Genomic DNA, 27,293 nt, shown 5'->3' on the forward strand with positions numbered 1-27,293 from the left:
TCTCTCTCTCTCTCTCGGTTTAGCCTGAGAGTCCTACTCCTCGCGGTGCAAAGCTTCCGGCCTCAAGCTCGGGGGTGCGCCGTTCGCGGTACCCTTGGCCCCCAGCTCGCCGCCGGGCAGCCCCGAGAAACACCTCGGTAGCCCCTCGGCCCCGGTCCCCGACTCCCTATTGGCCCCCGGTCCCCGCCCCCCCCCCACGGTCCCCTCCCCCTTCCGCGGCCCAGAGTGGCGTCAGCACGCCTCCCCGGCGTGGGGTTTAAATGCCCACTAGCGGGAGCACCGGCGCTTCTGTCCCGGAGCAGCGTCCGGGTTGAAATTGCCGGGTGGGAAGGGAGCCTGCGAGCGAGCGGGATCCCGAGCCGCGGAGCGCGCTGCCCACCGCTCCGCCCGCAGATGACTCGGGAGCTCGAGCCCAAGCGCCGCCCATGCAGCATCCCTGCGCTCCACCGACCGAGAGTTGATGATAAAATACTTAGCCGTCTCCGCTGCGGGGAGCCATGAGCTGTCTGGATGTTATGTACCAAGTCTATGGTCCTCCCCAGCCTTACTTTGCAGCCGCCTACACCCCCTACCACCAGGTACGTGTCTCCCCCGGGCCGGGACCTCGGAGACGGGTGGCGCGCCCTCGCTGCCTAGAGCACCGCCTGTACCCCGAGGTCCGGGACGCCTCCGCACGGGTCCGGGGCGTCCTACCAGCGGCGGGAGCCTCGGGGATGCGGCGATTGCCGGCGCTGCCACACGGTCGCTTGAGCTAACCCTTTAGCGTGTCCACTTGCGCTCCCGGGAAAGCAGCTAAGCCCTGTTAATGCGTGCCCCGTCCTTCCGGGGAACAATCAGACGAGGTTCGTGTGAGCTGAATTGCCTCCTTAGAGTCTGTCGGACTCCAGATTCTTCGGTGCGGGGTAAGGGGAGCTGCGATCAACGCTCACGCAGGGAAAACCAAACTTTGGTCTCAAAGGTGAGAGTGACAAGAGAACAAAAGCAAAGACCTGCCTGTGCCTCTGTCTTTCTGTCTGAAATGCAAAGATCTGGCCACTCATCCCTGCAAGCTTATCTAAGGAGTAACTTTATTCCGTTTAAATTCTCAAGGGATCAGGCCAATTAATTCTGGAACCAGAGAATTCGTTACAAAGAGAACTGCTCAAAAGCATGGGTTTTATCATCTTTGCTCTGCAAAGTTCTGGGGATTATTATTGGGGTGCAGTTGACCTGGCAGAGGAGGGCTTCAAAGATAATATTCTTTTCGCTTTTCTTGAGGCTGAGTAGCTGCATCAGGCTGTCCTGCTCTCCACAGGACAGTGGTTACCTGTAAGAAGACCACTTAACCCCAATTGGGCAAACTCTTGAAGTTTCCTTTAATTATTCCATTTTCCCTCTTCTCCGAGCTGAGTCTGGGCGACTAGTTTTTCTCCCCATTTCCTCAGCTAGTGTAGTAAAAACTGAGGACCGTAGTCCAGTAAAAGAGTAAGTTCACACACCCAGGAGGCCGTAGGGGTCCCAAGCAGATTTCAAAGTGAGGGCTTGGACCCCTGCTTCAGAGAGACAGCAGTACATCCGGACCCCTAGTCCAAGTTTTTGCCCATTTTGCTTGCAAATTCGGAACGTCTATTCGAAAATTTCCTGCTGAATTAATGATGGAAGGAGTAGGTTTTGCGTTTTGCTTTTTTCCTTCTACCTCCCCCCTTTTTAAACTTGCCATCCAGGGAGTTTGTTTAGTCTCACAATATTCATTTGGGGAATCCTCAGAGTCCCTCATTATAAGCCAAGCGGGAATGTGGTGAAAGTGGTGATATTGCTAAATAACTACAGTCTTTTGGCTTCAGTGTCTGAGATGGTTCCTTCCCAGGCTGTGACTATTGCAAAGAGGAGAGGTGGGTTGATTTTCTGTCTGCTTGGTCCTTTCTCCTCCCTGGCCCTGGACCAATAATCTATTCCATTAAGATCTCCGTTCATCTTTGTATGATCAGCCCGCTTTGAGGCCATCTCTCCCTGCATAAATGCTTTAACACTGCATTCAGTCCATTGCTCACTTCTAAGAAAATATTTCAGCAACCACACTTGGTTTTTAAAATCGCTACCAGACAGCCATAATTCACTCAACCTCACAGCCAAGATCTTCTTCTCTCCCTTTTATTACTTGTTTCCCCAATGTGCATAGAGATGGTGAAGGCAGAAGTGCTCAGGTTTTTCCTTACTCAAAAGAAGACCTCTTTCAAAACTGAGCTAGACTCTTAAGTGGACATTTTATGGGTGACCAAACAAATATCAACTTGCATTTATTTAAATGATTCATGTCAGGATGTCATTCCACGTTTTTACCCCACATGATTCCTTCCCAAATAGAACTACCTCATACCTCTTCACAGTTCTTCATTCACATTCCTGGCTGCACAGAGTGGATTTTGGTGTTTTCGTGCTCTGTCACAACGATGCTTAAAGTCTTGCATCTTGTGCATCTACCTTGGATTCTTAAGCAGGGGACAATCAGGCCCGAACTGGAATTGGATGCCCTTCACCCTTGGAGCCGGATTTTAAAAATACATCTGCCCTGAGCCTGGCTCTGCGGTCAAACTCTGCTTATATCCTGGCTGCTTAGGCATCTTCTGGGACCTTTACCCTGACACCTTCAGAGAGCTTTCCGTGTGGTCTAGCGGCGATTCTGGGGAGACAGAGACACCAAGAAAGGCAGTCTGCCTGTCAAGAAGCTCGCAAAAGTTACTGAGCACAGGGGCTTATGCATGAATGTCAGTTTTCCCCTGGATACCTTAGGGATCTGACCCCAATTTGCCATCTCTTTTGAAGCTGACTCCTCTATTCTTTCTCTCTTTGAGCAGAAACTAGCCTATTACTCCAAAATGCAGGAAGCCCAAGAGTGCAACGCCAGCCCCAGCAACAGCAGCGGCAGCTCCTCCTTTTCCAGCCAAACTCCAGCCAGCATAAAAGAGGAAGAAGGCAGCCCAGAGAAAGAGCGCCCACCAGAGGCAGAGTACATCAACTCCCGCTGCGTCCTCTTCACCTATTTTCAGGGAGACATCAGCTCTGTGGTGGATGCGCACTTCAGCAGAGCCCTGAGCCAGCCTAGCAGCTATTCCCCAAGCTGTACAAGCAGCAAAGCACCCAGGAGCTCGGGGCCCTGGCGGGGTGAGTAAAGGGCCCACTTCTAGGGGCAAATAGAGAGCCCTCTCAGTCTGGGGCCCAGCCACAGAGGCTCGAGGGAAGGCAGCTGAAGGAATCCTAGGTGTCAGAGGAGTTGAGGATGGGCATGTGGGGAGAGTAAGTAAAAGGAAGGAAGAAAGACCTCTCCTTGCAGAGGCAGAGCAGAGTAGAGCAGCGACCTAGAAAAACCACCAGCCTTGGAATTGGGAGTCCTGGGTTTCGTGCTGGCTCCACCAAGTTCCTAGCAACATGACCTTGGGCAAGTCTCTTAACCTCTTTGAGGTCACTCTATTTACTGGTCTCTAAAATTAGAATGATACCTGCCCTCTTAACTATCCCTGGAGATGGCTGTTCAGCAAACAGAAAACTGTGTGTAAATGTGCTGCGGAAATGTGAGGTTTCCAACACTCTCCCAAGCCCTGAGGGAGATCTGCACCTACAACAACTTACAGGGCACTTGTAAGTTCCTGAAAATTTGCCCAGAGAAAAAAGTCTTAGACACCACTGTCAGCAAAACCTGCTGAAGGATGTCTCCTAAACCGTCCGTATGCTTTCAGAAAGAAAGTTAAAGTACCAAAGAAATAAAAATTTAGGTACAGCTGAAACATCTCTAAGGATTTTCCCCAAACACAACCCCCTCTTTATTCTACCCTTCTCACAAAGCACTGCTTTCTCTAGCCTGGGACAATGATTTATTGGACAAGTCAACTAAATCTCCCTTCCATTCTGAAATCTCAATCTCCTTTAATTTCCAGGACAAGGAAACAAACTTTCTCACTAAACTTAATTCTTGATGTGTACCAAGCTGAGAAACGAAGACTTTGCTGTAAAAAGGAACACAAGTATTACATTTTATGGGGAAATGACAACCCCTACCCTCCCTTTTTTTCTTAAGAGTGTCTGACAGTTTGTGCAAGCCTTGCCTAGATAAGATCCCCAAATCATGAGTTTTGAACACAGAACATTCTTTTTATTCTCCAGTTGCCTAAATATTTTTAACAGGAAGACAGTTCACCACTTAGAATGCATTTTTAATTTTTAATTCTTTAGAATGTTCTGCAGATGCCTTCCCCAGAGGAGATGCTCAGTACAGGTCCCTAGGATTAAATCTTTCATTCCCTCCCCTTCCACTAAAGGCAACACATTTGACCTAAATGCTGTTCTCTTAAAAATGCCTCCAGGCACTAGGGGTCAACAGTGATACTGGCAATAATAATTATTATTCCTGGCGTCCACACTTTAACGAACAAATATTATTAATTAAAACGTAAAAGATCTGTCCCTTTGTGTCCCTCTGCAAATAATACAGCTGCCCTTTTAGTAAGTCTAGTTTACTCTTTTGCTTGAGTTCTTGGAAAAAAATATTTGAAAGAAGGTTTCTAGAAAGGAGGCTAATAATAGCAAGACTTCGAAATATGTCGATGGACTTCCAGTCTATCAGAGGCCCTGGAGGGGCACATTTTCTGGAGCTGGGCAGGGTGAAACGCGAGAGGGGGTAGTGAAATCTCTAGGCTGCCGACCAAGAGCGGGAAGAGGTATCTTTAACTAGGAGGGAGAGAGGCTGCGGGTTGGGAATGGGAGGCCGTGTCTGCCCCGGAGCCGCCGAGGCGGCGCAGCCCGCAGTGGAGGAAGCTCCCAGCGCCCCAAAACTGGAACTGCAGAGGGGTGTCTCACCGCTCTGCCTCTCCCAGCCTATTCTGGGGTTTCCGCGCTGGAAACGCGTCTGCGAAATCCGAGGAAGCCGCCCTCCTTCCCAAGGAGTTTCTCCCATTTTGCGGTGCCTCGACCTCGAATTCGCAGGGTGCATCCGCCTCCGAAAGACGCCGCCCCCGTGGGCGGGCAGCGGGTCGGCTCCCGGCCGCGGCTCGCCCGCACTTTGCCCGCCTGGCGCGTTCAGCGCTCCCGCTTCCATCTACCTGCGGTGACGCGCTCCTCTCTTCCTTTCCTCCCCTCCGCCTCGCCTGCCTGCAGACGGCTCCTTCCCGATGAGCCAGCGCAGCTTCCCCGCCTCCTTCTGGAACAGCGCGTACCAGGCTCCGGTGCCCGCGCCGCTGGGCAGCCCGCTGGCCACCGCGCACTCGGAGTTGCCCTTCGCCGCCGCCGACCCCTACTCGCCCGCCGCGCTGCACGGCCACCTGCACCAGGGCGCGGCCGAGCCCTGGCACCACGCGCACCCGCACCACGCGCACCCGCACCACCCCTACGCCCTGGGCGGCGCCCTCGGCGCCCAGGCCGCCGCCTACCCGCGGCCCGCCGCCGTGCACGAGGTCTACGCGCCGCACTTCGACCCGCGCTACGGGCCGCTGCTGATGCCGGCAGCCTCGGGGCGCCCGGCCCGCCTCGCGCCCGCGCCGGCGCCCGCGCCCGGCAGCCCGCCCTGCGAGCTCTCCGCCAAGGGCGAGCCGACCGGCGCAGCGTGGGCCGCGCCCGGGGGACCCTTCGCGAGCCCCGCGGGGGACGTGGCCCAGGGTCTGGGACTCAGCGTGGACTCAGGTAAGCGGGAGAGGGACCTTGGCCTCCCCGGACCCCTCCTGCCCTGTGTCCGACCCTGGGTTGAGCCCCGGACCTCCCTTAGTTCTCCTTGGAGACCCCAGTGACCTTGTGGCCCAGGGGTCTGCATGGCAGGGTTGTGCTTCAGTAAACAGATGACCCCGTGTCATCGGTGTGGGCAGAATGAGAAAGTAGGCTTTTTTCCCCCCACAAATTAAATTTAAATAAATAAATAATAAATAAATTTGTTGGAAAGGTTCTATAGCTCTGCGCTGTTCAATCCTGTAGCCGCTAGCCACTTGAAAGGTGGCCAGGAGAAACTGGGATGTGCTTACGTGCCTGATACACACTGGATTTCAAAACTGTACCAAAAAAGAATGTGAAATTCATCTCACTGGTATTTTTATGTTGACTGCATGTTGAAATACTTTCGACACGTTGCATATTGAACATACTGGGTTAAATAAAATATATTGCGAAGATTCATTCTCACCTGGTTCTTTTTACTCTTTTTCAATGTGGCTGCTAGAAAATTTAGAATTATGCCTGTGGCCCCCATTGTGTTTTTATTGGACAGCGCTGATCTAGAGGACCTGCTCAGAGTGTAGTTCATAATCTTCTAAAGTTTGGGGGGGGGGGGGTACTGTCTCCTGGTGACAGTTATAAGGAAAGGAAAATATGATTTTGTTATCAACTTAATCGCCAATTAAATAGGTGTCTTAAAATGTAAAACTTAAGGAGAATGTGCTCTTAATGACAATACTGAATTTCTGACTTAAGGAGTTGAATTTGAAAGGTACATTCAAATAAGGGTTTACTCGTCTGCTTGCTTTACTTTTAGGGCATAACCAAAAAAAATGGTTATATTATAAATGCAATCATTGGCTTGTAGTCTTGCCCACTCGCCCTTCCTTCAGGTGAAGATTTGACATTTCTGTTTGCTTTGCTTTTGCTTTCATTCATGCCCTTTAGATGAATTCTGTGACATTTGCAATAAAACTGTGGCATTTGTCTTTCTCTTTCCTTAAATACCTGTGCCTTCCCGTCCCCAACCCCTTCTCTCTCCCTCTCTTGTTTTGCTTCTCCGTGTCTCTCTCTCTCTCTCTCTCTCTCTCTCTCTCTCTCTCTCTCTCTCTCTGTTTTCTCTCTGTTTTCAGGTTTGCAGCCTCACGACAAAAGCAAGGATCTGTACTGGTTTTAGACAGCCCACCTTCTTCCCTGTAGGTCTCTGCATAGCGCACTTGATGGCACTCAGCTGAAATCGAGTGGGTTTGTAACAGCTTCTGATCTTGGTTTGCAGCTCGTCGCTATTCCCTCTGTGGTGCATCCCTCCTGAGCTGATCTGCTGACCCAGGGTTTCCCCTTCCCTTTCCCTTCTGACCAGCCGTGGAGGCTCAGCATCTGTGCCTCTCACTTCATGGATGAGGACATGGGGGAAGGCAGAGACTTCAAACCTCTCCGTGTATTGGGAAAACCAAAACACACATCTACAGAAATATTGTCAAACCATAATTCCTTCTGTGGAAAGAGCAGATCCAAAGACTGAATTATGTTGAATGACTTTTGGGCACATCACTGGAAATATCTGCGGTGAGGTCACTTAGATGATACGATGTCATAAATTTTCTTGGAAAGAGGAGGAAAAAAAGAGACTTTTTGGTGTGAATATTTTTTATGCTGATGTGAATTATTTCATTAAGTAGTGTGGCCGTAGCACTACGGATGTCAGTATCCTCACATTTGAAATGTATTTGTATTTGCATCAAAGACTGTGGTAGAGAAGTAAAAGAGGCCAATTCCTTCTTCCTCACCTCATAGCCTCCAGTTCCCTTCCTGCCAGCTCCCTCTCTGCAATACCCACTCCAGACACAAAGACACTTTTTTCCTTTGGACTGTGAACATGGAAGCCTCAGCCTAAATGTGAGTGGCAAGTGGCTTATCTGGAGCCACCTGCCCAAGTCTTACTGAAATGCAGCTGTTGTAGGACAACTGTTTAAAACTCCAGAAATACATCGACCAAGGTGGCACTTCCCAGTGTTTGGCACAACAATTGTAATTGCACTGGATGTATTTTATATGTGTGTGTGTGTGTAGATATATATCATATTTTTTACGAGGAACGTTTTGCGATGAAAGAAGAAACCCTTCTCTGCCTTCTCTCCCACAAATTCTGCCTCTCCTTCTATCCTCCTCTGGATGAAAAGAAGCAACAAGAGTTCCCCAACTGTCTCTGTGAAGAACTAGGAATCACCACAAGGGGAAGAAATGTCCATGGAGTCTCTAATACCTCGAATATTCCTCTCAGTCTCTATGGTCATGATTTGGGCACTTCAGTTTTGGGACAGGGGAAGGGGTCTGTGCGTGGGCAAAATTGAAGGTGATGAGGAAGAAGGAACAAACATTAAAGATGTCTCTTTACTACAAGGTAACTGTGTTATTCCATAAGAAGAAAATAAATGTCCTAGTCTTTCTCCAGTAGAATAAAATAATTTATAGTAGTACAATCTGATGTCAGTAAGTACCATTACTTTATATGTAGAGTGCTCTGTGTTTTTCCTAAGTGTGTGCCATTCTGTGAAAGCTGATAACTCTTTTCCACTTCCCATCAACCCTGGAGGTGAGAAGTTAGGTAGCCCACCTCTGTTTCACAAATGAGAAAATTGTGGCCCACGGAAGCCCAGGGCTTACCTGTCAGCATTCACTGGGTTAAAAGCAGAGATGATGCTGAAAAGGCTACCTGTGCACCATTCAGTCAGGTACACCTTTATTATTATTGTTACTTCGTAAATTCTAAACTCTTAAGACAGTATTCAGTTAAAAAGTGTTTTGGGGAATATTGGTTTTATTATATTTTAATAAGCTAGGCTACGAAACCAAACCTACCAGGAGGAAGAAAAAAAAAAAGGAAAAGTGAGAAAGAGAGAGAGATTATTTAAGAAATTAGTGGTCTTTCTCTTAATTTTCTCTTGATGCTAAAGTTGCGTTCATTCACTTCATTCACTAAAATGCCCAAGGGAGAGATTTTGTGTTATGTTCCAATTGCCCTTGCACGCTGTAAAAACATAAAAGGATGAGTTCAAACATTGACCTCCATTGTAACGTGAGAAACAAATTTATCTTGGATGATCATCTCAGGAGTTGGGGCGGTAAGAGACCCTACTCAGTGTACGGCTTAGGGGAGTTACCCAGCCCCTCTTTCCATCATTATGGTCATCACAAGAACCTATCGCTGGTGTTGCTCATACAGAAGGTACTCTCTGGTCATGCTGCCCAGATGTGATAACACTCATAACAACTAATGCTGTTTCTCGGGCACTGGTCTGAGGGCTTTGCATGCAGGTTAACTCATTTAAGTCTCACAACAATTCTATGTTATATTTATTATCATGATCCCCTTCTTACTGATGAGACAACAGAGGCTCACAGAGGAAACATAATTTGCCCAGTCACACAGCCATTAAATGGCAGAGCCAGGGTTCCAACCCACTGCAGTAACTACTACTTGCCCTCTTCTAATTTGTCTTCAGTGGCTCAACTTTGGGTCCACTTTGCCCTCCACAGTAGATGAATAAGGAAGGGAAGGAGGCAGGGCAGCCAAGGATGACACATCATAGAACTTACAAAATCCCTGGTCTCAAAGGAACTATCCTAAGACATTTTCACACCCTTTCATCAAATGATACTAACTATAGACCATTCAGTCAGAGGCAGATTTCCATTCTCCTCCAGGAGGCAATTATTATTGCTTCTCTTATTAATTCATTTCGGTATTTTCCAGACTTTACTGCTCTGAAGCTCCTCACACCCAACCCGACCAAGTCGTGTCAGAGTTAGCCTGAGGTTTGGACATTGAAGCAATAACTAAAATTAACTTTGGACTTCTCTGTGGATTTTTTTAATCCATGTTCCATTGGCACGGATCACTGGTATTTACAAGCATAAATAAAATTCATTAAGTTCCGGCTCGCTTTTTAGAATTTGCCGCTGAGTATGCAGTTAGGGAAGGAAGCACGGTAGTGCGTTCTTTGCTGGACATGGTCTCCAAGTGTCCCCACTGGAAGAGGCTGTGCCCCTGCCCCACTGCGACAGCGCTCACAGGATCTCTGATCAGAACCCACAGGGAGCACTTTCCCAGCCACGGGCCCCTGGTTACTTAAACCTCTCTCCTGAGCTGCATCTGACCTGAATATCAGGTTGCCGGTGAGGAGACTCATTCACTGGAACTGGCCTTTGGGGCAGTCCTGAACAGACCATCCAGACTCCAGTGACCTGGCACATAGGACACACGGGTCACAGCATTTCCCTCCGTGTTGCATGTTCCCAAAGTAGAAATGCGCAATTACCTAGAACTATAATAATTCTGTCCGTGTAATAAGAGCATCAAAGAGAACCTCGGTGAAAGAAGCGTCCTGACTGACAGGCGGTAGGCCCACCAAACCCACGCAAAATACGAATTCCCATGCCTGTGATAAATTTTCATGAAATGATGCAGCTTTGAGAAGGCAAACTAGTGGTTGACACAAGGACATTCAAGGGAATGAAAGATGACAGGAGACAAGGCAAACATGACGTTTTCACGTGTTACACCTGGTTGGGAGCCCGAGGGAAAGATAAGCTTCTGCTCCCCTCATCCCCGCTGGCACTGGCGGCCTCCTCACGCACTCTTCCCTCCGCGCTTGGCCTCCGCTGAGCCAGAGGTGATGAAAAGGGGAGAGACAGCTCTGCGCCACCAAGTAATCCTTTTGCCGATTGCCCTCTGGCTGAGAACTCAGTCACCCAGCTTCAGGGAACTCTATCTGTTCTACTCCTTTAGTTTAAAAGGAGTTTCCAGCCTGTCTCATTTCCCCCTTTGAAGTTCTATTTCAATATGTGGCAAATTCTAGCAATGACTTAAGATTGATTTGGGCCTGGATGGGAAGGAGGGCAGAGGTGGTGGATGTGAGGACTTAGATCCCCTGACTGGAGGCTTCTCTTGACACTCTTTCTGGGTAAGTACTGCACTTTCTGTGCTCATTTTTATCTGAGGAAACAACTCTTAAGGTCAATTTAACCTCCAGTTTGCTCAGAATCATAAACCCTGCCTTCATGTGCAGACACCCATAACCCTCCTATCGAAATAAACAAGAATTTTTTTTTTAACACGTAGCGATTGATTACTGTGGGGTTGGAGGAGATAAAAAAAAATTAATACAACTTAGACAAACTGCTTTCCATATAAATGCTTTTTCTGTAAATTGCACTTTAATTTTTTTTTTAAGTTTATTTACTTTGGGAGAGAGACAGAGAGAAAGCAAGCAGGGGAGGAGCAGAGAGAGGGAGAGACAGAATCCCAAGCAGGCTCCAAGCTAACAGCGCAGAGCCCTACATGGGCCTTGAACTCACAAACGTTGAAATCATGACCTGAGTCGAAATCAAGAGTTGGATGCTTAACAGACTGAACCACCCAGGCGCCCCTCTATAAATTCCATTTTAAATGTAATTCTTATAGTCAAAGCATTAAAGAAAAGTTGAAAGATATTTGCAAAGACTTTAAAAATAAATGAAACCAGGGGCACCTCGTTGGCTCAGTCCATTAAGCAACCAACTCTCGATTTCGGCTCAGGTCAGGATCTCTCCATTCATGAAACTGAGCCCCAACTAGAGCTCCATGCATGGAGCCTGCTTGGGATTCTCTCTCTCCCCCTCTCTCTGCCCCTCCCCAGTCGTGCTCTCTCTCAATAATAAATAAACTTTAAAAAAAAATAAATGAAACCAAAAAAACTAAGATTCGTTTATAAAATTGCATTAACTGGGGCGCCTGGGTGGCTCAGTCGGTTAGGCGTCCGACTTCGGCTCAGGTCATGATCTCGCGGTGCGTGAGTTTGAGCCCCGCGTCGGACTCTGGGTTGATGGCTCAGAGCCTGGAGCCTGCTTCCGATTCTGTGTCTCCCTCTGTCTCTCTGCCCCTCCCCCGTTCATGCTCTGTCTCTCTCTGTCTCAAAAATAAATTAAAAAAACGTTTAAAAAAATTGCATTAACTCTGTTAATAATATACCTGCAAATAATTCACATTTTGATCATACTTATCAAAGTTCATACTCTATATATTCCATTTTCCTTGCAAGACTTTTAGGAATTAATATTATTCATTATTTATTACATATTCCTAAAATCTGGAGTAAAGGAATAAATGTCCTGAAGGCAGTATCATTATTAGATTTGCTGTTTATACATAACTGAAGTTTTGACATTTATACAAGCAACATGGTTAAGCAAACATAAATTTCCCATTTCCCCATGAATAAATTAAACTCTAACAATATAAATATGGTCTCCTCACAACAGAATCTATCTACAAATCTTTCTCTCTCTTTCACACACACACACACATACACACACACACACACACACACACACACACACACACACTGATGCAGGCCTAAAGGGAAATCAGAGACACCGTGCCCTCAGACAGGCACAGACACAAATGATTATTCTCACTTGACAGACCAACTGTACCGCTCTTTCCTTGTATTTCACTCCAGCCCCAGAGGGCTGGATCAGGAAAGAGACACTTGATAGCTGCTGGTTCCGTGGCTGAAATATTTGTAAAGTTAACGCATAATCTGAAAGCAGAAGCTAATAAATTATAGAGTGCTAATTGGAGCTGGAGTGGAGCTGTCAATCACGTTATCCCAAACAGAGAGACCCTCATACCCTAAAAAGGCAAAGCAGCCTTCAGGAACAGCTCCCAGTTGTTTCCAGCCTTCACCTGAACCCCAGCATAAACATTGAGTCTAGGCAGAGTGGCCTCGGGCAGAGTTGGCAGAAGGGATTCTGCTAATCCAACCTCACTTTAAGAAGACACAGATTCTCTTTTAGGAGGAAAGAGTAAAATGGTTTCACCAAAGTATTGTGTTCAGAGTAAAATAGTTTTACCAAAGTATTACTGTTTAGAGGAACATATTTACAGAAATATATATATATATATATATATATATATATATATATATACTTGATATATATATACTTGATATATATATACTTGATATATATATACTTGATATATATATTTGATAGATATATATATTTGATATATATATATATCAAATTTACTAGGACACTTAGTACTTGGGTAAAATGTTAACCTTTATTTGGAGTTTTTCACTTAAAAGAAACAAGTTTAACTCAATAAGAGAAAAATCTCAAGTTCTCCACAAATTAATGTCATATCTACCTCAAGTTAGAGTACCTCTAGGAGTTTTCCAATATACTCTTACAGAACCCAGTCCTATAGAACAAAAATAAGATGTCCACACTTCCAATGCCTTACTGGAACTCATTCAGTTCCTCCTGAAAGAGCAGCAGCAGATTTTTTATTCTTTTGTTGTGTTCTTATAAAATCCTGGTGATCTCTGGTTCTACTTATCTCCCACTATTTCAGATGGCTAAAGTCATTTTGTTCAAACTGTCCTCCTCTGTCATCATCATTTCCTACCCATCCATTCCTACCCAAACCGTATAAATCAATAAATATATAATTATTACATATAAGGAAATTTAGGTTGAAGGTAAACTAAATTTTTGGAAAACAAAACTAAAGAATTAAAATGTTTTGATTCCTAATCAATATTTGTGTGACTCTCATGACCTAGTTACCAGGTAGAAATTTTTACCAACATTTATTTATGGGATCTATGCTTTGGTCTTTATGTGTGTTTACAACTAGTAAAATACTCTTATAATTTAGAAACTTCTTTAGAATGCTTGAAATAAAAATAGTTCTCACTCGGGCAAAGCAAATAACACATCTTAAAATTTCAAACACACAATGGCTCAAATCAACAATTATAATAATGGGAATGTCATAAGCTTATTTCTTTTCCAGCTAATTCTCATTGCTATAGCCTTGCCCTTATTTTTGGCAACTACGTTACTGGCCCTGTGCCAATAATGGCACTATCATGAAATGGGATGGAAAACAAAAATATGTATTTTGTTGTCGCTGCTGTTTAGTTTTACTAGGTGCAATAGTATTTCTTTTTTTCTTCATCTACCACATTTTACGCAATGTGTTATGCATCCCACAAAATGATCGATGTTTTTCATCTAGTATCATATGACTTTTTTTTATATTGTACCTGCTTTTTTTTATGGAGGTTCTGATATCTTAAGAAGCACTGCCTAAAGGTTCTGTATTATTAGTGTTATCCCACCTTGCTTGGTGGAGTGTGAAATCCTGTTTTTACTTCAGGCAATTTCTCCTCCATACCCAGAAACTGATGGACAGATTTTGGTAACAAACATACAGAATAGAGCTTATGATATTTGTTCTTCCTTGTCAAAGACTTCTAAGAACACATTTTTTTTGCTTGCACTTTAAAAAGAGAGTTTTTTTTAATGTTTTATTCTTGAGAGAGAGAGACAGAGCGTGAGAGGGGGGAAGGGCAGAGAAAGAGGGAAACACAGAATCCAAAGCAGGCTCCAGGCTCCAAGCTGTCTGCACAGAACCCTCACGAACCTTGAGATCATGACCTGAGCCGAAGTCGGACGCTCAACCAACTGAGCCACCCAGGCGCCCTTTGCTTACACTTTTTTAAAGGAATAACAGAAGAGTCTAGGGAAATGTCAGATTTATACCCCGAGGGAAAACCACAATGAAACTGTATTCAATTGGAATTGGTGAGAAGGAAAATTATTCACAATTTTATGTTTAACAGTTCCAAACTATGCAGTTAATAAATAAAAGTTACTAATACTGACACCTTCATCTTGCATTGAAGTTTGAGATGTCTGGTTATTTGATATTTAAGGAGTGGTGTTATTATAAATATGATCCAAAAATTTTTAAATCCACCACTGGGATACTGCCATCTCCCTTTTTTGCCTGAGGTATAAAATGTATTGGAACTAAAAAGGAAAAATAAACAATGCTTCCCAGCCACAAAATGTATCAGGCCGCAAGTTAACATAGTCTTTAGGTCTTGGGAGAAAAAAGAAAATACAGGTACCACTGAATCTCCCTATGTTACAGAACAGCAATAAGGGCAATACATTAAATGTTAAAATAAAACAAAATTACACAGTTTAATAGTGTGTAATTTTTCGGGTCCTAAAAGCTTATGAGAACATTTCTTACTGCTATTTTAGAGTCCATATTTAATTTTTGTCACCTCCTTTATTAGAGGAATTTCTAATTTGAACTCAGTTACACACCGTTTATTCTTTTTCTCCTTAACATAAACAGAAAAGTCCTACAAGTGACATGAGAGAAAATACTTTGTATGTTGTCTTTTCATTTTCTGATCTACTTCTTGTGCTTTCTTGTCCTGTGTATCCATAGCAACACTCAGAATGAAGTTAGAGCTACTTTGTCTCAGTTTTCAGGAGGACATCAAACTCACCTTCAGCTCAACAATGCACAATGTAGAAATTAACAGTACCTAAACACAACTCTAGTTGACTGTTCTGGGTTAGAGCAGTCTGCAATGTTTTATCATATTCCACACTTCCATGGAATTGTAAATTCCTTGTGAATTCCTACCTCCTGCTGTATTAGAAAACCTTCACTCTAACTACCCTGTTACCCAAATGTTATCTCTTCTCCAAAGTCTAACAAGTTCTGCCTCTTCTGTGCAGCCTTGTCTCCACCCCAGACCCGGTGAGTATTCTCATCTTTATCAGGACTCTTCCCACCTAATGTCTGTGACATTCACTTGGCATTTATTTTCTAATCTCTTGGGACAAAAGTTCAGAATTTAAGAGGTTGCGGTAACCCTAAAGATCATCCCATTCACCCTTGAGTTGTAATATTCTTTACCTCCTTAACTAGATATTAAATACATTGGGCAGGTACCACCAATTATTTTGTGAAAAACACACTCAAATTATTGCATTAATTTTTTATATTTTATTAGGTGCAAGTGAATTTAAAAATATAAGTTCAGCTGAAGTTTGAAGTAAAAGTTTAAAAAAAAAAAAGAAAAGGAAAGGAAAACTATCTGGAAGCCTGCTTCGGTAAAGAAAATCCTTTTGTTAAAAGGAGTGGGGAGCTCACCACTTTTAGTAGGAGCCAGTTAGGGTCAAATATCATTTTTCTTCGCTTGTTTCCCACTCCTTGTGCTCAGGACATCACTTCAACAATTACCGTCTCTTCTCCCTGTATCATCAGTCTGCCCCCTCTACTGGATCATTCCCACTAATACAAAACGGGTTGCAATATTCCTGCCTTTATAAAAACGAAAACAAAACAAAACAAAAAACTCCCTTAACCCCATCTCCTTCCAGTTATTTCTCTGTTCCCTTTAAATGACAAAACACCTGACATGAGTCATCTTCTTGCTCTCTCCATTTACTTATTCATTTTCCTTTTACCCACTCTAAGTTTACTCTACATACGCAACAGTCAAGGCCATCGGTTAGCTCCCTATGTCTAAATCTAAAGATCAGTTCTCAGTAATCCTTTTACCTGTCTCATCAATAGGGTGATACACCAGTTATGATTTTCTGATAAGCAGATGCCAAGACACATACCACGTGCTGGAGGCCTTATTAATATGTCTTAGCAAAGATACTACATCTGGCAGAGCAACTATAATTGGAGCTCTATTTGATTTAACTCTGGGTATGCTTGTTCTTTTCCAGGAGCCATGCAGTTTCTGTAGGACCTCTGGTGAATTAAATAGCAATACGACAGAAACCTTGAACCCTGCAACCTTTAGATCTTTAATGATGGCACTAACCGCTGTCATCCGCTGGGTTTTGACTTTTTATTTGACTTTGTTTCGACTCGGCCAGGGGAGGGAAACTAGGAGGGCCGGAGTTTCAGAGGTTCCCACTTGGCCTGACACCTTTCAAGGAGAGAGAGAAAGGAGGATGGGATAGAAAAGAACCTCCGATTACAGTACAATTCTGGGAAAGTCTCAGCTGAACTGAAAGTCCCCAAGTCAAAATGGCCGGTTAGCGGCCAGTAACGTCCACATTGGGCAGGAATGGCACATTTTTGGCACTCCTCCGTATTCAGTCATTGGAGGGAAATGGCCTGAGGGAAGCATGACCTGGCATAAATGTCACAGTAGGTCTGAAAGTACAGCAGCTGGAGGTGTCAATTAGCCATGCTCCCGATAGCAGGTTCTCTTGAAAGATGATCCAAATAGCACACCTCCACGTCCGCCACAGGGCACCATACAATTTATGGTCTGAACAAGATCACTTTCAAGCGTGAAAGGGACACTGGTAGTAATTAATCGAGGATGAAGGCATACAGGGGGACTATCCTGGACAAGCTGGTCCATAAGGCTACCTTCCTTATCAATAATATTTGACACAGTTCATAATTCCATCCTTCTTCAAACATTTTTTTCACTTGGTTTCCAGGATTCCACTTTCTTGATCTTCATACTACTCTTCTGAGTCTTCCTTCTCAGTCTCTGCTAGTCTTTCCTTTGCTCCCTAATATCTAAATATGGAGTGACTCTGGCCTCATGCTTAGATGTTCTCTCTTATTTACATGAGGCCCTGGCTGAGCTGAGCCAGTCTCCTGGCTAGTCTCAACGTTCTGTACATACTGACAACTCTTGACCCCGAGTCCCCCCTCCTTCATCCCTCTCCACCTGCACACTCAGCCTCTCCCCAGAGATATCTAACAACCATCTCAGAGCGAACACACCCCAACTGAACCTCTGCTCGCCACCCCACCTCTCAACATGATCGGCTCTCCGGCAGCCTCCCGCACCCGAGTAAGTGACAACTTCCATTCTTCCTACTGCTCAGGTTAACGTCGTAAGCTTTCTTCTCCTGTACCCTCTATCGAATTCACCAGCGAAGCCTTCCAAAAACCCAAAGGCAACCACTTCCGTCACTTTCACCGCTGCTTCATCACCTTCACGGCCAAGTCATCATCATCTCTTGCCTGCTGGCTCATAGATTCTAGCTGATCTTGCTGCTTCTACCTCTAAGGCCCACCCTACTCTCAGACTTCTCTCCACACATCTGGAACGATCCTTTCAAAGCCTAGGTCACGCTATAGCTCTTGTTTGCTCAGAACTCTTCCGCGTCTTCTATCACATGCAGGGAAAAGACCAAAGTCCTCCTAATGGCTTACCATGGCCTGCATGATGTAACCACCAGCCCCACACCCTCTTCCTTCAAGTCATCCCCAACCCTGGTGCTATTTCTTTCTCGGGCCACGCAGGCTTCCATTTCAGGGAGCTTTTGAATTTGCTTTTCCCTCTATGATATAGTCATATGGCTACTATTTTATTTATTTCAGGTCTTTAAGTATCTCTTTATCAAAGCGGCCTTCCCTGGCTATCATACATAAAATAACAACTGCCCTCACTTTCTCTCCCTCTAGCTATGTCTCATCCCCTGATTCATAGTTCTATTAGCACTCAACATTCTCTGACATATCATATATGTCACATACACACACACATACACACACACACACACACACACACACACACACACATACATATACAATAAAAGAGATATTTATTAAGCACTTACTTATAGTAGGAATGTTCTAGACTATTGGGACTATGCTCAAAATGGACAAAAAATATAATTCTCTGTATAACAACAAAAAACAGTTTGAATTTTTCAAAGATGAATGGGGAGAAGTTAGAATGAAGTCTAATGTAGTTATGGAGGTTTGGCTCAGAATATGTAATCCAGTTTTCTTCTCTTGTGACTTCCCTTTTCTGTGGAGAGCCAAAAGCTAAAACAAATGTTTCTCCAATTCATGCTCAGCTGGTGATCCAGGTTTTATTCAGGTTCTATATCAGAGGCAATCACATGACACTTGAAATTTGAGCTGAGATAAATGGGATGTTGGGCACATATTTTATCAATGGGTGTTCTAGCAAATGTGGCAAAGTTCTGCTGCCACACTCTGTCTCTAAGGCTTGTTGATTTGGCAGAAATGGTTTCTTAATTCTAGAAAAAGTGGCATGATGTGGGACCCTGAAGCTTCCTGATTTTGCTACAGGAAGTTTCCTGATTGGAGCGATGTTGTTCCAGAACCAATAACTGCAGCTAATTTAGCAGCTCCGACTGAGGAAGCCCTGTGTTTATATGCATAAGAAGGGACGCCTCCGGATTTGACAAGCAGTTTCCTGATCATGGTAAGAGAAGCAGCTTCTTTAGCAGCCTGGTTCTGCGGTACAGACCTGGAAATAGATTCTGGAATTTCATTCTACAGAGTTCTATTCAACCATCTCAATTCTGAAAAGCCATCTGACATGCTGTAATAAATCCTTTTACTCAAAATTGTCTAGAGTGGAATCTGTTCTCTGCCTCAGAATATTGACCAATATGAAACCTTAAGGAGAACATACTGAACACATAAAAGGACAGTTTTAAAGGGTGTTTTTTAAAGTAAATCAAATAATTGAGTTGAATAATAATATGACCTCTCTTTTTCACTCTCAGCTATTTTCTGCTGCTTCTCTCTACTATTGCTGTCTGTTACCTTGCCATTCAGAGGAAAGGTAAAAAAAAAAAAAAAAAAAAAAAAAAAGTAGACCATACAGGCAGCTATAATATCAGGAAGAAAATGTTCTTTTGATATGTAATGCTTTTATTTTTAGTTTTTTACTCTCCTCAATATGGTATAAGATATCAATTCAAGTCAAACTTATTTCCCATCTTATCATCAAGTGTACATTCTTAGATTTTTCTTTCATTTAAAAAAATCCTTACTGCTAAACTTGTTTCCTTTTAGTCCTCATTCCCTTTTTACTTTTGAAAAATTACACTTTTGTAAAAAAAAAAAAAATCTTATTCAATTTCTTTAAACCCCTCCCCCGCAAAACAGTTCACTATCTTTCCTGGTTCCTCACTCCCACCTCTTGCAAACACCAATCTGTTCTCTGTATCTATGAGCTTGAGTTTTTTTTCTCTCTCTCTTTTTCTTTTTTTAAGAGTTCACAAATAAGAAAGATCGTACAGGGGCGCCTGGGTGGCTCAGTCAGTTGAGCATCTGACTTTGGCTCAGGTCATGATCTCACAGTCTGTGAGTTCAAGCCCTGCATGGGGCTCTGTGCTGACAGCTCAGAGCCTAGAGCCTGCTTTGGATTCTGTGTCTCCCTCTCTCTCTATTCCTCCCTCACTCACACTCAGTCTCTCCTTCTCTCCAAAAATAAAGATCAAAAAATTAAAACAAAAAAAAAAAGAAAGATCGTACAATATTTTTCTTTCTCTGTCTGGTTTGTTTCACTTAGCATAATGCCCTCAAGGTCAATCTATGTTACCATAAATGGCAATGGACATTTAGGTTCTTTCCATAGCGTGGCTATTGTAAGTAATGCTGCGTTGAACAAGGCATGCATACATCTTTCCAATTAGTGTTTTCGTTTTCTTCTGATAAATACCCAGAAGAGAATTGCTGGATCAAATGGTAGTTATGTTTTTAATTTTTTGAGGAACCTCCATACCCTTTCCCGTAGGGGTTGTACCAACTTACATCCCCATCAACAGTGCATAAGGGTTACATTTCTTCCCTATCTTTGCCAACACTTGTTCTTGTCTTTTTGATAATAGCCATTCTAACAGAAATGATATCTTACTGTGGTTTTGATTTTCATTTCCCTGATGGTTAATGATTTCCCATCTTTCCATGTACCTGTTGGCCATCTGTATATGTCTTCTTTGGAAAAATGTCTATTCAGATCTTCTGCCCATTTTTTCAGTTTTTAGTTTAATTCCAGTTGATTGATATCCAGGGTTATATTAGCTTTAGGCATACGATATAGTGATTCAACAATTCCGTACAGCACCCAGTGCTCATCATGACAAGTGCCCTCCTTAATCCCCATCACCTATTTCACCCATTCCCCTACCCCCTCTCCTCTGTTGACCATGAGTGTGTTCTCTACAATTAAGAGTCTGTTTCTTGATTTGTCTCGTTTTCTTTTTGCCCTTTGCTCATTTGTTTTGTTTCTTAAATTCCACATATGAGTGAAATCATATGGTATTTGTCTTTCTTTAACTTATTTTGCCTAGAGTTATACCCTCTAGCTCCATCCATGTCATTGCAAATTCTTCTACCCAGATTGTCTTTGAGCTATTGAGCTGTATGAGTTCTTTGTATATTTTGGATATTAGCCCCTTATCAGATATACAATTTGCAATAATCTTCTCCCATTCAATAGGTTGTCTTTTCATTTTGTTGATGGGTTCCTTTTTTGTCCAGGAGTTTTATACTTTCATGTAGTTCCATTTGTTTATTTTTGCTTTTGTTGCTTTTGCTTTTGGTGTCAGATTCAAAAAATCATCAACAAGACCTATGTCAAGGAGATTACTGCCTATGTTTTCTTCTAGTTTTATGGTTTCAGGTCTTATATTCAAGTCTCTAATCCATTTTCTAATCCATTGTGTAAGTAGTGGTCCAGTTCCAGTCTTTTGCATGTGGCTGTCCAATTTTCCTAACACCTTTATTGAAGTGACTGTCTTTTCTCCATTGTATGTTCTTGTCTTCTTAGTCATCAATTAATCAACCATGTATGTGTGTCTCTCTGTTCTGTTCCATTGATCTATGTGTCCGGTTTTGTGCCACTATCATATTGTTTTAATTACTATAGCTTTGTAATATAGTTTGAAAGTAAGAAGCATGATGCCTCCAGATTTTTTCTTTTTTAAAATTTCCTTGGGTATTTGGAGTTCTGTGGCTTCACACAAATTTTAGCATTGTTTGTGCTGTAAAAAATACCACTGGAATTTTGATAGGGATTGCATTGAGTCTATATATTGCTCTGGGCAATATGGATATTTTTAATAATATAAATTCTTCAAATCCCTAAGCACAGAATATCTTTCCATTTATTTATGTCTTCTTCAGTTTGTTTCACTAATGTCTTGTTTTAAATATACAGGTCTTTCACCTCCTTGGCTAAATTTATACTTAGGTATCTTATTCTTTTTGATGCAATTGCAAATTGCATGAATTTCTCTTCCCGATAGTTTGTTATTAGTGTAAAAAACACAACAGATTTTGTGTATTGATTTTTGTATCCTGCAACATTACTGAATTTGTTTATTAGTTCTGGCAGTATTTTGATAGAGTACTTAGTGTTTTCTATATATAATATCATCTCATCTGCAAACAGTGACAGTTTTACTTGTTTGTTCCCAATTTGGGTGCCTTTTATTTCCTTTACTTGACTAATTGTTCTGGCTAGGACGTCCGATACTAGGTTGAACAAAAGTGGTGAGAGTGGACATCCTTGTCTTGTTTACGATCTTAGAGGAAAAGCTTTTAGCTTTTCACCATTGAGTATGAGCCAGCTGTGGGCTGGCTATAAATAGTCTTTATTATGTTCACGTACATTTCCTCCATACTCACTTTGTTGTGAGTTTTTATCATAAATGGATGTCAAATTTTGTCAAATGTTTTTTCTGCATCTATTGAGATGATTATATGATTTTTATCCTCCATTCTGTCAATGTTGTGTGTCACATTGACTGCTTTGTGGATATTGAAACATCCTTGGATCTCTGGAATAAATTCCACTTCACCATGGTGTAAGACACTTTTAGTGTATTGTCATATATGTTTTGGTTTACTCATTATGTCTTCTCCCCCAGCTAGAATGCTAGAACATAATCTCCATCAAGACAGAGACTTTGCTTCGTTTATTACTCTAGTATAGTGCCTATAACAATGCTTGCTATATGTAAGCACTCAAAAAATATTGAATGTGGGACGCCTGGATGGCTCAGTAGATTAACTATCGACTTTTGGTTTTGGTTCAGGTCATGATCTCAAAGTTTCGTGAGTTCGAGCCCTGCGTCAGACTCTGCACTGGCAGCACAGAGCCTGCTTGGGATTCTCTCTCCCTATCTCTCTCTCTCCCTTCCCCACTTGTGCTATCTCTGTCTCTCTCAAATAAATAAATAAACAAAAAAATATTGAATGAGTGAATGAATGAATGAGCAGATCTACAAGGCAGCAATAAACCACAACATATCCATCCTAAGAGATTTTATGGAGCCATTAGAAACATTTACAAAAAAAAAAACTGTAAGGGGAGAGCATACACAGTAATGTTAAATGAAAAACAAAAGCAAAAACAGAAGAGATAGAACTACTTCAGCCAAGAACATAAGCTCACATGGAGGAAGGAAACAAAACAAGTTGAAAGGAAATACCCTAAAATATTTACAGTAGAGTTTGGGTGGTATATTTTGGCCCCTTGATTCTTCTGCTGATTGTGAAGAAGCCTGGAAGGATTGGGATAGGTCATCTGGTTCAGGCGTACTGTAGCCCTGATCAACTGTAAAAAGCAAAATTAGATGGGCTTTTCATTTTACCAAGGAAAGAAGGTCAAACAGAAGTCAAGAGCACCTTAACATTTATTCCACACTCATAAAGGCCATTATGAGAAGAACAGGCCATTTGAGACAGGGAAGAAACTGATAGTGGTAAAATAAATTTTTGCCTCCTTTAGCATATGTTCACCATCATTTCAAGGGCTTCCAGAATTTCAGGACTTGCCTAAGTCTGATCTGAACCACAAAGCAGTCTCCTACCTTCTATACTCTATCTAGGTCTTAGGAGATGACTCAAGATCAAAAGAATCCTCTTGAGTCCCCCATGGCATTAGACCAATTTTCTGGCATCCTTTCTAAAAGCTACAAGTAAAGACTTGTCATGAAATGTGCTGTAAAAGGGTGATGAGAAAATCAATTAATCCATTAAACATGAACACCTATTTTGGCTTAGAGAAGATACAAAGGGTTAAAAGACATCACCTTGACTTCAGAGAGCTTGCAATTTATTCCAGTTGGTAAGATACATAGAAATTGGATGGAAATAAATCTGGTTACTGCTAAATGAGATGTGAAGACGAGAAGGACAACAGTAATTCTGAGAAGGGAGAAGAGAAGGAGTTAGGGACAAGCCCTTCCAAAAACTTGGCAATATGAGCTGATCCTACTTGACGACTGGGATTTAGACAAGAAGAAAATAGGTAAGGAGTTCCAGTAGGCCAGGCAAAACCAGTATGGGTAAACAACAGACAGCACATCTGGGCCCAGGAACAGGCTCTTGTCTTAAGAGCGTTTCAAGTAAAGCATTTTCATCAGAATTATATCAACATATTCATTTTATCTAGGTAAATCTTTGTCCAGTTGGCAATGTTAAATCATTAACAATATTTATTTCTTTTCTTTTTTGTACCTGTCAATCCCCTTCATCTATTTCCCTCTGCCCCCCTCCCCTCTGGCAGCCACTAGTTTGTTCTCTATAATTATGAGTCTGTTTTTCTCTGTTGTGTTTTGTTGTTGTTTGCAAACAATATTTTTCATTTGCAACTCACTCTTCCTTATGAATTATTTCTTTTCCTTGAACAATTTAAAATGAAGGTAAGACGGGCTTCCTGGGTGGCTCAGTCAGTTAAGCATCTGCCTCGTGATTTTGGCTCAGGTCGTGATCTCACAGTTTGTGAGTTTGAGCCCCGCATTGGGCTCCATGCTGACAGTGTAGGGCCTTCTTGGGATTCTCTCTCTCTGCCCCTCCCCTGCTCGCTCTCTCTGTCTCTCTCTCAAAAGATATCCCCTCAGACATTCTATGAATTTCTCTGTTGTCCAAATTGTGATGCACATGGACTGAAAATCCAATTCTTCTATACACTTCTGACTTCTTTGTGTCTTCCAAAATAAAGGTCCATACCACTGGCGGAGCAAAAGTCCCGGCTGCAAGCAACAGAAACAGACTCTGGTTGATTTAAAAGAAAAGCATTTCTTAAAAGGATCTGAGGGTAACTCACAGAATCACCAGAGAGGGCTTGAGAGCCAGACTAGAGCCAGGAGCACTGGCTCAAAACAGACAGCAGAACCAGTCTAATCTGGCTACCCCGACTGCTAGAAGCACCAGGCTCCAGATTTGCTCTGCAGACTCTCCTGGCCCTGGACACCGGATGCCAGGAATCAGACCAGCTGCAATTGCCACCAACCACCACTGTGGTCCCTATTTCTTTGCTTCCTTACCTCTCAGTTTTAGAAGCTTGTGGTGGGGGTGTCTGAGTGGTGGGGGTCACATGCCTGCCTTCTTGCTGCAAGAGATCTTGGGGAAGCAAATGGAACATAGCTCCCACCCAGGAGATAAAGGTGGAGGAACCCTCCAACAAGGGAAGGGGCGTCATATGCCAGGCTATCAAAAAGAATGATAAATGTCCACTAGAACATCAGAAGATTAGACAGAAAATATCCTGCCCCGTTCAGTGGAATAACAGATGTAGCAGGGGCCACAGATCCTGGACCTTTATTTGGGGGCTGTTCGCCACAGAACTCACACATTGACTTCCCTGTGTTCCTCACCACACAGCCAATTATCCGTGCAGCTTCTCAGGCCGTAAGCAAGTTACAAAATGAACTAAATGATCCAAAGTGGAGATGCATAGGTGATCCTCTTCCAGGAGTGGCTTTTAGCAAATTTTATAATCAAAGTGTTTTCTACATCTAGCAAGCATCCTGTATACTGCAGTGGAATAACAAACAGAATGCTTTCATTAATGTTGCTGCTAGAGTACTTGAGGCATTCAGATTTAAGTGGGTAACTGCAAAAAAAAAAAAAAAAAAAAGATTGGCTTCAAATCAGAGTGTTTCTCTGAAGAAATGTTTTTAATAGTTCTCATTTCGATATGTATTATTTCATGTATTTTTAAAAATCACAGAGCTTAAATTAACATCATATAGTCATTTATATTTAAGGATACTCGATACTAAATGTAATCATAAGTATTTTATGTGTAAGACACACTTGGCAAATAAAAACGATTCTCGATATTAGCGAATTTCCATAGCAGCACACAGTCACAGAGCTATTTTTATACAACCCAAAGTCCGTGGAATGCTAAACCTTAGGATTTAGAGTGATCTTCATGGTCCTATGCTCAGTAGAAGCTACTGTTCCAAGCCTCCAAAATACAAAGTATTTTAGAGTAGTCATAAAGACAATTATTTTATAGTGATAGCTTTCCAAATGATTTCTCATGTCCTAGATGCTGGTTCCTTCTGTAGATGTAGAGTTATTTAGTCATTTCCTCATGTATATATATACATCCTTTGGGGATAATCTGTAGTTCAGTCGGCCCCCTGAGCACACTCTTCATCCCCCTCCTTCAGGTCTGTAAACATAGCTATTTGGTCTCTCCCCATCTAACCAAGATGCTTCTGGTGCAGCCCAGACTGAAGGGTGAGCAATGGACTAAGGGACCTCAGGGGAGAAGGGGAGCAGTTTCCTTCCAGAGTCTTGAGTCTTCCTAAGCTTTCCGATGTTTAGTGGTTCACGTCAGAATTCTACTGAAGGTTAGGCAGTTGTTATGGGGATTGCCAAAGTTGAAATCAAATGGCTCTTGGAACCAAGAATTCAGGAATTCAGGAACTTTTCAGTGTTAATTTGGAGTCATGGACTACCACAACAGCTATCGTTCTACCAGGGTTTTCTTTCAGTAACTACTTAATGGGAGTGTTTATCTCAGCCCTGCATTTCCCAAACAGAGCTATTAATCAGACCCATCTCTATATCCACTGTGAGTGAGACAGGCATAGTTCAGGCCTTCGGGCTTGCCAGGAGGGCAGTAAGCCACTTGTTTTTCTTGGCAGATATCTTTGTCTGCATGTGGTTCCATCTCTTCTTTCCTCAGACCACAGGATTCAGATTCCTTGGAGCCTAGAGGACCCTCAGAATTTCCTTCACCTTGGCTACACTCTGTAGCAAGTACCATATAGTTTAACCCTTCTTGGTTCTTGGCTTCCATTAAAGCAACTGACATAACGTCACCTGAATTCAAACAGATCACACTGCCATCTTCATCTGTGAAAAAAAAAATGTAAAAGTTATGCTACTATCTATTTGACTTCTGTATCTGTAATATACAGACTGTTCAGGAATTGTAACAATGCCAACCTTACGCATGGGCTCAGCAAGCATTTATGAGGGCCACCAAGAGAATACAAAAATAAGCAAGACATGCTCCTTGTCCTTGAAGCTATCATAGTCTCCTAGAGGAGCAGAAATATTACTATAGATGACAAGGTGTGCTGTATGTAATAAAGGAATATGTAAAAGGTGGTGAGAGCTCAGAGATGATAACTCTACCAAACTGAACAGGTCACCGCCTTGGTGATAGGAATTAAGTGCCCTTATGTTGGCTTTTTTGTCTGAAGTGCTTACGTTTCCATCCCGCTGGCTAAAATACCCCCCTTTAAATTAAAGATTAAGTAATTTAGTCATTTATTAAGATAATATTTATCAGATGCCTACCACATGCCAGGCTGTGTTCTAGGTATCGATGAGGCAAGAATGGACAAAAAAAAGTTGTCCCTCTTTGGGGTTTACATTCTGATGGGAGGAGACAGACAATAAACTAACAGACAACTAAGCCTATGTCAGGGGGTGATGAGCACTATGAAGGAAAATTTGGCAGAAAAACGGAACGAGAAAATAATGGTGGGGGGTGGAGGGGGCTGCTATTTTAGATGAAATGTCAGCGAAGACCTCTCTAGCAAGGTAAAATTCAAGTAGAAACCTGAATTAAGTGAGAGAATTGGACACGTGGATATCTGAGGGAGAACATTCAAGGAAAGGAGAACACCAAGTATGGACTGGTGTGCCTGGTCCCCCTCAACTATCTCCCTGGGATAAGGTACGTTAATACTAATTA

The 27,293-nt window shown here is 42.9% G+C and overlaps 2 protein-coding genes and 1 long non-coding RNA gene across 8 annotated transcripts in view; 2 read left to right on the forward strand and 1 right to left on the reverse strand.

Annotated features, from left to right (window-relative positions):
- Positions 1 to 286: 286 nt before the first annotated feature.
- On the forward strand, positions 287 to 8,070 carry VGLL2 (vestigial like family member 2). 3 transcript variants are annotated; one of them, XM_060616502.2, is made up of 4 exons: positions 289 to 578; positions 2,835 to 3,141; positions 5,128 to 5,649; positions 6,947 to 8,070. In XM_060616502.2, the coding sequence occupies exons 1-4, from the start codon at positions 498 to 500 to the stop codon at positions 6,985 to 6,987; spliced, it is 951 nt and encodes a 316-aa protein (XP_060472485.2). In that variant the 5' UTR covers positions 289 to 497; the 3' UTR covers positions 6,988 to 8,070. The 3 variants fall into 3 exon arrangements, with proteins under 3 accessions (XP_060472483.2, XP_060472485.2, XP_060472486.2); XM_060616500.3 differs by having other exon boundaries at positions 287 to 578; positions 5,128 to 8,070; XM_060616503.3 differs by lacking the exon at positions 289 to 578 and adding an exon at positions 1,121 to 1,871 and having other exon boundaries at positions 5,128 to 8,070.
- Positions 8,071 to 10,450: 2,380 nt separating this feature from the next.
- Positions 10,451 to 27,293, forward strand: part of LOC144616414 (uncharacterized) — a 33,539-nt gene continuing 16,696 nt past the window's right edge. Inside the window, exon 1 of the long non-coding RNA XR_013555740.2 lies at positions 10,451 to 10,634. This is a non-coding gene — a long non-coding RNA (uncharacterized LOC144616414). The remainder of the gene's footprint in view (positions 10,635 to 27,293) is intronic.
- ROS1 (ROS proto-oncogene 1, receptor tyrosine kinase) overlaps positions 19,902 to 27,293 on the reverse strand; it is a 118,496-nt gene continuing 111,104 nt past the window's right edge. For 3 of the 4 annotated variants that reach the window (XM_060616493.3, XM_060616494.3, XM_060616492.3), the window contains exon 44: positions 19,902 to 26,443. In XM_060616493.3, the coding sequence (XP_060472476.3) occupies positions 26,133 to 26,443 (311 nt within the window). In that variant the 3' untranslated portion in view covers positions 19,902 to 26,132. The remainder of the gene's footprint in view (positions 26,444 to 27,293) is intronic. The other variant, XM_060616495.3, reaches the window with a different exon arrangement.

This window comes from Panthera onca, chromosome B2 (genome assembly GCF_046562875.1).
Source record: "Panthera onca isolate mPanOnc1 chromosome B2, mPanOnc1 haplotype 2, whole genome shotgun sequence".
In the NCBI taxonomy this organism is placed as follows: Eukaryota; Metazoa; Chordata; class Mammalia; order Carnivora; family Felidae; genus Panthera; species Panthera onca.

What these genes read in the sequence shown, in the direction of transcription:
- VGLL2 (XM_060616500.3), top strand. Translation starts at nt 498, where the DNA reads ATGAGCTGTCTGGATGTTATGTACCAAGTCTATGGTCCTCCCCAGCCT. An exon ending in CCTACACCCCCTACCACCAG is followed by an intron (nt 579 to 2,834) that starts GTACGTGTCTCC and finishes CTCTTTGAGCAG; the next exon opens with AAACTAGCCTATTACTCCAA. An exon ending in GAGCTCGGGGCCCTGGCGGG is followed by an intron (nt 3,142 to 5,127) that starts GTGAGTAAAGGG and finishes GCCTGCCTGCAG; the next exon opens with ACGGCTCCTTCCCGATGAGC.